Source organism: Tachysurus vachellii, chromosome 7, assembly GCF_030014155.1.
Source record: "Tachysurus vachellii isolate PV-2020 chromosome 7, HZAU_Pvac_v1, whole genome shotgun sequence".
In the NCBI taxonomy this organism is placed as follows: domain Eukaryota; kingdom Metazoa; phylum Chordata; class Actinopteri; order Siluriformes; family Bagridae; genus Tachysurus; species Tachysurus vachellii.
Window position 1 is genome coordinate 22,162,670 of NC_083466.1, and position 10,899 is coordinate 22,173,568.

Consider the following 10,899-nt stretch of genomic DNA (forward strand, 5'->3'; position numbering starts at 1 on the left):
GGATGAAAGGTGAATTAAAATGACAAGCCAAAAACGGCCTCTAGACTATTATAGGAGGCTGTGTTCTAAATGCCTCTGCGTTTCCTCTATCAGTGCACTAACTAGGGGTAAAATGGCTGCGTCTGCGTCGGATGTAGTGCACTTATTTATACAGCAGGGAGCCGTTTGGGATGCGGCCCAAAGTTAGCGCGTAGGTCGTGTGAGAGAGAGAAATGTACTGATGGACACAAAGTGGGATTTCTGACTGATTAAAAACACAAACAATGCGGTGAGTAAAATAGTGATAAAGTGTTTTATACAACGCGTTTGTAATATTAGAGCCTAATAAACGCTAGCAGAGACAAACAGACCGGTTTGTTTTATAACATTTTTATATAAACGATAGAAATCTCTTGTTTACATCCCGGCAATCGTGCAAAGCCTTAAAGTTTGATTAAAAACCAGTCGTTGATGTGAATATGGTGTTTATTTTAAGACCCTAATGTTCCTGTTTATAAAACGCCGGTGTTTGTGAATCTAGCGGTTTTTTGTTCATGCGACTGAAGCTGAAGGAAAATCCAGTTTTATCTGGTTTATTTTTCCCCATTTATCAGACTAGCCGGAGTTTAAATGTTACCCTGAGTCATCTACAACCAACTATGATTTTTATCCTGTTTATTTAACCTCCCTTTAGTTTCCCGTGAAAACGTTTAGAGAGAGAAAAACAAACAACACTGTAGCTGGTTTATAGTGAAGAGCTCAGTTTATCTCTTAGCCTAGCTTTTAGCCGAGCTAGCATTGCTAACCTAGCATCACATGACTCTAGAATTTAACACCTACTTTTGATTTCTATTCAAAAGAGTCGATTGATTTGCTTTATGTACGTTTCAAATATACAAAAGTTAACCCGAACGCGTTGTTTTCTTGTTCGCAGAAGAGCTGCTAAGGATCTGTAACCCATTCATCCTCATCCTCATCTTCATCTTCGTCCTTCAGACCTCCTTTCAGCCCTTGACTTTACCATGAGCACTGGAATGGAGTGACCTCTGATCTCAGAGCTGTATAAAAAAATGGAAGGTGTAGATGGATCTGTTTGGTTTTATCTGGTGTGTTTTCTCAGCCTGGGCACCTCAGGGGCATTGAAGGTTTCTGTAACTGATGTAAATGGCACACAGACAGCAGGCGATGTGGAGGAAGGTAAGACGCCTGTGATGCTCACCACACCGAGTCAGATCATCGCACGCGAAGGGAACTGCGTCCTGATCGATTGCAACATCACCGGTGAGCCTTTCCCCAAAGTGCAGTGGTTCAACTCCCACGGACGCCTTTTGGATACGGAGGAAAACGGTAGGTTGTTGTTTCTCGGTTAAATTTCTGAAAAATTGTGCGTTCAAAGCTGAACCGCTTCCACATCCTAAAAATAAAGCACGTCTGTCGTGTCAGTGGCGAACGTGACCACGATCTTCATGAGTCATATCACTTGTGTGAGTGTCAAAGCACAAAGCACCACAGTACACTGTGTGAAACAGTGCGAGTTCACTGCAAACACCAATGAACGATCTTTATACTTTATGTATTTCTCCACAGACGTCTTATTGGGTAAGGAATAAAACACAATAGGTTTTGCTGCTACGGGAAAATCATCCACGACAGACAGAGTGATGTGATACAGACTTCAACACCCTGACGTTAACATATCCTGAACTGTTCTATTCCTCTTACACCGCAGTGATATTGCAGCACTGACCTTTTTTTTTATTACAAAGAGCAAGATTTGTATTTTTAACGTTTACGTTTAATACTTTAGAACGTCCGAGAGACAAATTTCTGTCACTCAAGACCATATAATTGTATTGTTACCAGCAGCTCGTCATGATAAAATATCGTCTGTCTACAGAAAACATTCTGGCTGTTACAAAGCAAAACAATAATCCATAAGAATGAGAATACATTGTTCTGTGCAACTGGAGTAAATTATGCCACTGCTTTGCATGTAAATAATGCGTTTTGATGTAGATACCACAGTAACAAATTATAACAAACGCGTTAATGTAAAGTTGTGATTGGGGAAAATAAAACGGGGCAGTTTAAGCACTTCGGTCTCATGTCAGCAGTGGATCGTCGTCAATGTGAAAGTATCTCGTAAACAAAGAGAACAACATGCTTGTGCTTGTTGAACTATAAACAGAGCTATTAGGTTATGAGTAAGAAATGAACCGCCCAGCCCTTTAAACCCACACCGCTTTAATGAAAGCAGAAAATGCAGTGATGTTAGTTCCCTGACTGCTTTTTTTTTCTCGTGCGTCCGACACGTCTGAACTAGCTTTAAAGAGCTGAGCACGCGCCAGAGTCGACGCCACTCATCCTGTAACGAAACAACCCTCAGCACTCATGTAGAACCGCAGGAACCGTCCTGGAGGTAACAGTGGAATAGTGTAGTGAGATTTCACACATCATACTGACATTTTGGAATTCAAACTATTATTGCATTTACTGATGCGGTATATTTGTTGTTGCGGGTTTGTTCTCCGGCAGTTTAGACCGTTTCTCCTTGTCAAGGGCCGGTGATGATGATTAAGAGTGCTGTGTTTCAGAACAATTGCATAATGCATTAATGAAAAGCTACTTGCTGAGGCTTTTGTTGTCAGGCACTTTACCGTCACTGACTGCTCTGTGCTATAAAGGGAAAGTGTTATACATTCAGAGCACACACCACCTCTGAGCAAGCACAAACTGTGCTTTCTAAAGACCTGGGATCATTTTAGATACAGACTTCTCAAGTAAAAAAAAAAAAAAAAAGGATGATGGCTTATATTTATCTTTGATAAATGTGACGCAGTTTTTATTTTGGGGGGGAAGGTAGATGTAGATAATCTCGTTTCAGGAAGATTGCCGTTGTATCATTAAACCATAGTGTTGTGCATGCATCACGACTTAAAACCCTGCTGATCCTGATAGTGATGGTGCTAATACGAGGAGGTTTGATGGATAATAGCACAGTGTAATGGCTGATTTTGTGCATCAGCTGAACTTGTAAACGGTCAGTTTTCCAGAATGTTCCATGAACATGTAGTTTTCCTCCTAAGGGAAGTTAATCTAAAGCCGAATGAAGTGCATATTAAATTAGTCTTCAGTATAGCTGACTAACCTCTCTCTGTATTTCCTGTTAAATAACGCTCAACATGTCTGTGATTTATAACCTGATTAAACTTTACCTGCTCTGAAGACCATTCAAGAACAGGTGAATATTTTATACAGCTCCGGCCTCTTACTGACACGGTGTTGACTTATTATTTCTACTTTAATGTTAATCCTGTGGACACAATATACAGTAATCTCGTTTAAAATGTAGTGAAGTGATGGCCAATCAGCAATGAACACATTAAGCCTTTATCACCTGCTCTGTGTGTGTGTAGTGATCTAGTCAGTCTAAATCACACACTACATTTAAACCCAACTTATTTTCACATGCTTGTGAGGCAGAATGTTTAACCAAGCTATGTTAACTGGATCTTAACTAGGGTTGGGTATCAAAAGGAATTTTCCGATTCCGGTTCCAGTTCTGCCTTACGATTCCCGGTTCTGATTCCGATTCCATAATAAAAGAAATGTGAAAAATAATGCACAATACTTAAACAATTCCATTTGTGTTTATTAATCACTCTTTAAATATTTTAAACAGAGCATTTCAATTCATATCGATTTAAATTTAAATAAATCCAACATCAAATTTAACATTCAGAATTGCAACTTAGCAAAACAGTTAGCAATTTTTCTGAAGAAAAATGAACATGTCTGCTTTCTCTGGGAGAAGACGAGACCTTTCCTGGCTTATTGTATCTCCAGCTGTGGAGAAAACCCTCTCAGAGGGACTTAAGTAAAGTTGGCTCCATATTCACAGATTCGAATTTCCCGAGCCAATAGCTCCTGACCTAAACACTCTTATTACACAAATAACGCCTCTTTTTTTATCGTAGTAATGTAGAGAGGCAGCTACAACCCAAGTTTCCTCAATATCAGCTTTCCTCCGTGTTGGACAAAATACATAAGTCTCTATGTGCGAACACCTAAGAGACAGATTCCAAGAGACCGTCAGCAAAGTGCAAAACCCGAAAAGCGAAAACAAAAAAACAGTCAATAGCTTCACTGTAATACACTGTACTGTCACCAAACTCAGAACACACATCACTGATGTCCTGATAGTTGTACTACAACATTTATTTTTGGGAAATGTGTGTTTTTTTTGTTTTGTTTTTTTATGATGGGGTAGATTTGCTTCAGCAGCGCGAGTGACTGATTTCTGTGGTAAGCTGCGTTAATTTGTTTGCGTGACTGTAAAACAATCAATATTCATAAGACATGGCTATTTAAAGTGACCGCTCCCAGCGCTTTTTGCCCGTCATCACATCGGATTAAAAATACAGAAGCGGTTCTGAATAAGAACCGGTTCTCGGTAACCCAACCCTAATCTTAACACACTGAGATAATGAGCAACAAAATCTCTTCCCAGACGGTTCAGTGAGAGAACAGCCCTTGCTCTGGACTTTACACTTTGCAGTTACGATTAAATTTTAGTCAGAATTGTTTGACCCCTTTTACAGCTGATACAAAGCTCAACCTCAGAGACAAACTGCTGCACAAGAGGGAAAATAAAAACTCATGCGGTGAGGAACCGTCACTTTGCAGCACTGACACATTTATACATTCCGTGTGATTCCTGGTTAAAAATACCGAATAGTGCCATGTTGAAGTAAAGTGGGGTTTTATTATCATTCATTTCTGCAGCTAGTGTAGATCAGGACTGTGGTACATGTATCAGTACAGCGGTATGGTTCACAACAGACAGATGCCACAATGATACCCTCATGCCTTTTTGTCTTAAATTGAGATTCAGTCTCTGGTGGATTAGAAATAAATAGTGAATTAGGTAATCATTAAGTAATCATTATTTATGACTCATTCCTGTTATCAAAGATTTATTTATATTTCAAGAGTTTAATATACCCTGTGATAACCTCGTGCTCTGGTTGTGATTCTCACAGAGGGAAAATGGTGGATTCTGGAGAACGGAGTCCTCAACATCACCAGCATCACCTTCGCAGACCGGGGCAAATACACGTGCATGGCTTCTAACAGTCACGGCATCGCCAACTGTACAGTCACAGTGCGCGTGGTCTTCACCAACGGAGACATGGGCGTGTACTACGTGGTGGTGTGTCTGGTGACTTTCACCATCATCATGGTGTTGAATGTAACTCGGCTTTGCATGATGAGCAGCCACCTGAAGAAGACGGAGAAGGCCATCAACGAGTTTTTCCGCACCGAGGGAGCAGAAAAGCTCCAGAAAGCGTTCGAAATCGCAAAGCGTATCCCTATCATCACGTCGGCTAAGACGCTGGAACTGGCCAAAGTCACGCAGTTTAAGACCATGGAATTTGCACGTTACATCGAGGAGCTGGCACGCAGCATCCCTCTCCCACCGCTGATCATGAACTGCCGCACCTTCATGGAGGAGATCCTGGAAGTGGTGGGGGTCGAGGAAATGAGACACAACTTTGTCCGACAGGCACCCGAAGGTCATGAAGGCACTTCTCGTGCTCTTGTTGGGGCCGTCAGTAATGTTTTCACCATTCTGCAGATTCGAGACCGAGCAAGAGACAGAGAGAGGAGTGGATCTCCTACGGCAGATTCAGACGACGCTTCGCTACACGAGCAGCCGCAACACATCGACATTCAGGTCTCCATTCATCCACCACTCAGTGAAGCAGCCTGCAGCGTCGAGGCTCCGCCCCTCACAGATACGGACGCCGAGGCCACTGCTCCAGCTCAGGTGAGCGTGGACACGGAGCCTGAAGAACAACAGATAACGGTGGAGGTGGAGCCAGAGCCAGAGCCAGAGCCAGAGCCAGAGCCAGAGCCAGAGCCAGAGAGCGAAGCAGAAATGTCTCCAACTAGCCAAGTTATCTACGAAAGCCACGTGTAATGTTCCTATAAACAGGACGATTCTCTTGCTATGCATTTCACCAATCATTTAAAAAAAAAAATTGATTTGAATGAAACAATCTGCTGTTTTATGTCCACTATTGATAATTTAGAGTGAACACTAAGACTTTTTGAGTTCTGCTTTCCCATGACAATTCAAGTTGAATGTATTTTGGGGAGAATAAACTAGCACCCAGTTTTATTTATTTCTCTAGCAGACACTAGGGCTACTCTCGGGCATAGAGTCAGATGAATCTACAGCGCTGCTCTCGGATAGACACGTAGGTTGATCACTTACTAATCTGCTGATTGATGAGTCTGATGTTAAGCATTTCAGGTGTAGAGTATTATTTGTCTCTGAGACTCCGAGTTTGTTACGAGTCCGTTTCTGTGTAGTGCATGAGAAATATATATCAAGTTCTCTAAATGTTATCCACCGGACAGGACACCGAAGAGAATATTCTCATTCTGTATTTATAGGGGAATTATTAATCTTTACATTGAGTCTGTTATTAGAATTAATATAATGATACTTATTAGTGATTTTGTGTTAGTAGTTTAAGGTTTAATTTAATTCTTTTTGAGCATGTTTATTAATGTGTTTAACTTTTACAGCCTTAATGCTTCTTTTCACTTTTTCATCTTGGCCTCCAACATCCTCACTGCTTGTAAAAGAAATAGTACAAGAGGCCATTATGGATTTCTCACCTCGTTCCGTGCTCTTAAAGATGATGTTTTTTTTTTAAAGGAAATAAAAAGTTCATGCTGTGTTAACCATCAAGTCTGAGTGTGTGCTTCTACTATCTATCTATAAGTAGAATCTACCTAATTAGGGTGTATGCTAGAAGGCACGTAAGCAATCACACCCACATGTTCTTGTTGAACATCTCGTTCCACATGTAGTTCCTGTTTGCTGTTCTAATAAAGCTCCGCTCTTCTGAGAAGGTTTTCCACTAGATGTTGGCGCGTGACTGTGTGGATTTGTGATTATTCAGCTACAAGAGCGTTAGTGAGATCAGACACTGAGGTCTGGGGTTCAGTCGGTGTTCAGTGAGGTTGAGTCACAGTGCAGGACACTCGAGTTCTTCCACTCCAACCTGAACACACCATGTCTTCATGGAGCTCGCTCTGTGCACAGGAGCGTCGTCATGCTGGAACACTGTTTCACCTTCTTAGTTCCAGTGAACGGGTGTCCATATAATTTTGATCATCAAGTTCTATAATTGGGGGGGCACGGTGGCTTAGTGGTTAGCACGTTCGCCTCACACCTCCAGGCTCGGGGTTCGATTCCCGCCTCCGCCTTGTGTGTGTGGAGTTTGCATGTTCTCCCCGTGCCTCGGGGGTTTCCTCCGGGTACTCCGGTTTCCTCCCCCGGTCCAAAGACATGCATGGTAGGTTGATTGGCATCTCTGGAAAATTGTCCCTAGTGTGTGATTGCGTGAGTGAATGAGAGTGTGTGTGTGCCCTGTGATGGGTTGGCACTCCGTCCAGAGTGTATCCTGCCTTGATGCCAAATGATGCCTGAGATAGGCACAGGCTCCCCGTGACCCGAGGTAGTTCAGATAAGCGGTAGAAGATGAATGAATGAATTAAGTTCTATAATTGGCTATTTCACAATACTACACACAGAGCACGCTCTCTACAGGCCCAATATCGTATCTGCAATCAGAGAGCAGTTTGTGAGACGTTACTGAGGCTCCAGTTAAAACAGGGAAGTGAATATCACAGAATTAGTTATTTTTAGACATAATGCATTATATGTTGATTGGAATATTATAAATGAAATATTTTCGACTCGTTATAATCCCCTCATCATACTAAAAACAAACCCGAGAGGAATAAAGATTACTGTATAATACACATTTACACGCTTAAGTTCATGTGTGGCTTTAAAATCCGTCCTCACAGTTTCACTGGTCTGTAAACAAACTGGAGTAAAAAAAAAGACCTCCAGTTATAGTGTTCACTGAAATAATACATATGCAAAGCCTCAGATTTCCTCCCGCTAATAATAATAATAATAATAATGATACCACAGAACACATGTAGAGTTTTCTGCAAAGTCTACAGCAAGAAAAGCACATACTTGTGAAAACAAGCACTAAAAGTACTTTAAAAATCCACCCTGAGAGTCAATGGTGGTGTCCACGGTAAATAAGTTTGGTTATGGTTTTAAATCACAATTGACTTCACTAATAAAGACAAACTCAGTAACCCCAAGATCTACTGGGACTGAATATGAAGAACAGATGCACTGGAAGCAAAAATAAGAACACAAAGAAAGTACACGGTGAAGTTTTATACTTGTCATTCAGCTGCTTTTCTATTCTGGTTGCACAAATTTGGTTTATGAGGACACATGATACTCAGTGACTCATGCAATGATGTCAGATACATTTGCCAGATAATGATGACTTACAAAAGTAGAAACCCTGCTTTACTTTGTGTTTGACCTTGTGTGTGTGTGTGTGTGTGTGTGTGTGTGTGTGTGTGTGTGTGTGTGTGTGTGTGTGTGGACTTTGCTCAAAATGTTTGTTTTTGACTTGGATGTGTATATTTAATCCCCTTAATAATGAAAAAAATCACAAATGTGGAACCTTGTTTCAAATCCTGGGATGTAAAAGCGCAGAAACAGTATCAGTGTGGAAACACGAGTGATTTTACACAGGGTGAAACCATGCAGCTGCACCGTGTGGACACAAGGCATCTCCCAGCAAACAAACGAGTAACGTACATCATTAACATGGTTACAGCGACTGCAGGACGTCACTGAAGGCCTTTAAGGTTCTGCATTAAAGCATTAGATGATATTAAAGGTTCGAATTACTGGACAGAAGTGTATTGTGTTAGTCGTTTGCTAAAAGAAGAGCTTAAAACTCACTCAGACACCTCATTTATTTTTTAATTTTTTTTATTTGTTTGTTTGTTTATTTAAATAGGAGTCAAAGACAAAGACGATGGGATTTTCATTCCACAACTGAGACACTTCGATATATAGGATGTTTTCCTGCCTCAGGGATAGATTCTGGATCCACCGTGACCTTCTGACTTGAACTCACGCAGTCACACGCAGTCACACGCAGTCACACTCGGACAATTCAGTGCACACAGTGTTCAGGAGCATGAGAACCTGGAGGAAACTTGCATGAGCGTTGGGAGAACATCCACAAAATGTCCAGACAGACATATGTTATACACTGTTATTACTGTTTATACTACAATTACTGCAATAATAAACAATAAAAAAGCATTTTAAACATGTGCAATAACAGAAATTTTGAAAAATACTGTATACTATATTGTCTTTGTTACAGCAGCAAAAAATATATAAAAAGAATAGAGAAATTTCCCCATTGTGGGACGAATAAAGAAATATCTTATCTTGTGTTTGCAAATGAATCGCTTTCTTTCCAAAAAACAAATAAATAAAAAAAAATAAAAAAGCAATGTCGCACGTGGCCGGTTCTGATTTAAGGAGATCTGAAACGAGACTTTAAAGTGTAACATTTTTACTGTAGAATCTGAAGCTTCATGTGGTCCTCAGATCAGAAGTTTGTTTCGTCTAACATCTGAAAGAGGAAAACGACTATTCACTGCACACTAATAAAATTAAACACACATCATTCGTTCATCGTCTTACCTTGCCGTAAAGGTATAGGCGGTGGTCCGATCATTTGTTCATCAGTAGCTGTCAATAAAAATATAGGAACAAAGGAACAATTGATCTCTAATTTCCCAGCCACAAGTCTCTAGTAGCTGTCCAGCAGAAAGCTCCGCCTCTTATCTTAAAGGGGCGTGTCTTTGAACTAAAACCTCGAGACTACGGCTCGAGCTCATCGACCTGACTACATTTAGAAATTTACAAATTATTTACACTTTACAAACTAGTGATACAGGATCTTTAAGGCAAGCACATGAATGACAGAACTAACACTTCACTCACACACACACACACACGAGAACACCAGCCACACATTTCATTTTAAACAATTTAATTTTACACCTTTTAAATGTACAATCAAACCATCAATCATATGTAACTGTACTTAAAATTTACAGTAAATGTACAAATCTAGTGCTAATATAAATTAAAAAAAAAAAATGAGAGGAACATCATGAGGACAAAGTTGTTTTTTTTTTCTTCTCTTTCATAACCTGATGAACACAGAGTGCAGCCGAGATGTGAGACGAACAGCTCCAAATGCAGAGGAACGAGGACAAGAAAACAACGCGAGGACATCGGTAGTAGTATTTTTAGAGTATAGGTGTGACAGGATGCAAAAAAATCGAATAGATAGATAAAAAATGATTAATTCAGTAAAGATAAACAAACAAAAACAAAAGCACACACAGAGGAAGCAGCGGTGAAGGAAGAGAGGACACGTTAGACTGTGACGAGGTCGAAACCCAGTGAAAACCTGCCAGTCCACTGAAGTCCACCAACACTGAGGCTTTATATATGGACTCATTTTCACCAGAACATTCTGAGAGCGCTAGAAGCTTTAGATCTACGAATGAGTTTGATTATGATAAAAAGAAATCACGGCACATAATAATCATCGGCCATGCTGTGCTGCGCCGTGACCTCATCGTCAAGCTTTCAGATCCACCGATCAGCTTGAACGACAGGGTTTTCTTCAGTTAATCATCAGGGATGTGCAGAAGGCTGAGCTGAGATGAATCACACCACAGGAGACCTCATGATCATCATCATCATCAGCTGTTTTACTAACCAACAACACCAGTATTCACAACAGCAAAGCAATATATATAGGGACAAAAATCTAATTTTGGCCAAAGGTATTTTTTTCTTCTTCCCCTGCTTGTATCGTTCTTTGCATGGACTGTAGAAATCCACACTTTGTTCACGTCTCCGGACTGTTTTCTCAGAGCACCTCATGTATCTCAGCTCTCCACACTCTCCTACGCCTTCCAGAA

General features: G+C 40.7%; 1 protein-coding gene across 1 annotated transcript; it reads left to right on the forward strand.

Annotated features, from left to right (window-relative positions):
* The first annotated feature begins 128 nt into the window (after positions 1 to 128).
* Positions 129 to 6,735, forward strand: mfap3l (microfibril associated protein 3 like). The gene is made up of 3 exons (XM_060874978.1): positions 129 to 268; positions 914 to 1,326; positions 5,022 to 6,735. The coding sequence occupies exons 2-3, from the start codon at positions 1,050 to 1,052 to the stop codon at positions 5,960 to 5,962; spliced, it is 1,218 nt and encodes a 405-aa protein (XP_060730961.1). The 5' UTR covers positions 129 to 268; positions 914 to 1,049; the 3' UTR covers positions 5,963 to 6,735.
* Positions 6,736 to 10,899: the final 4,164 nt, after the last annotated feature.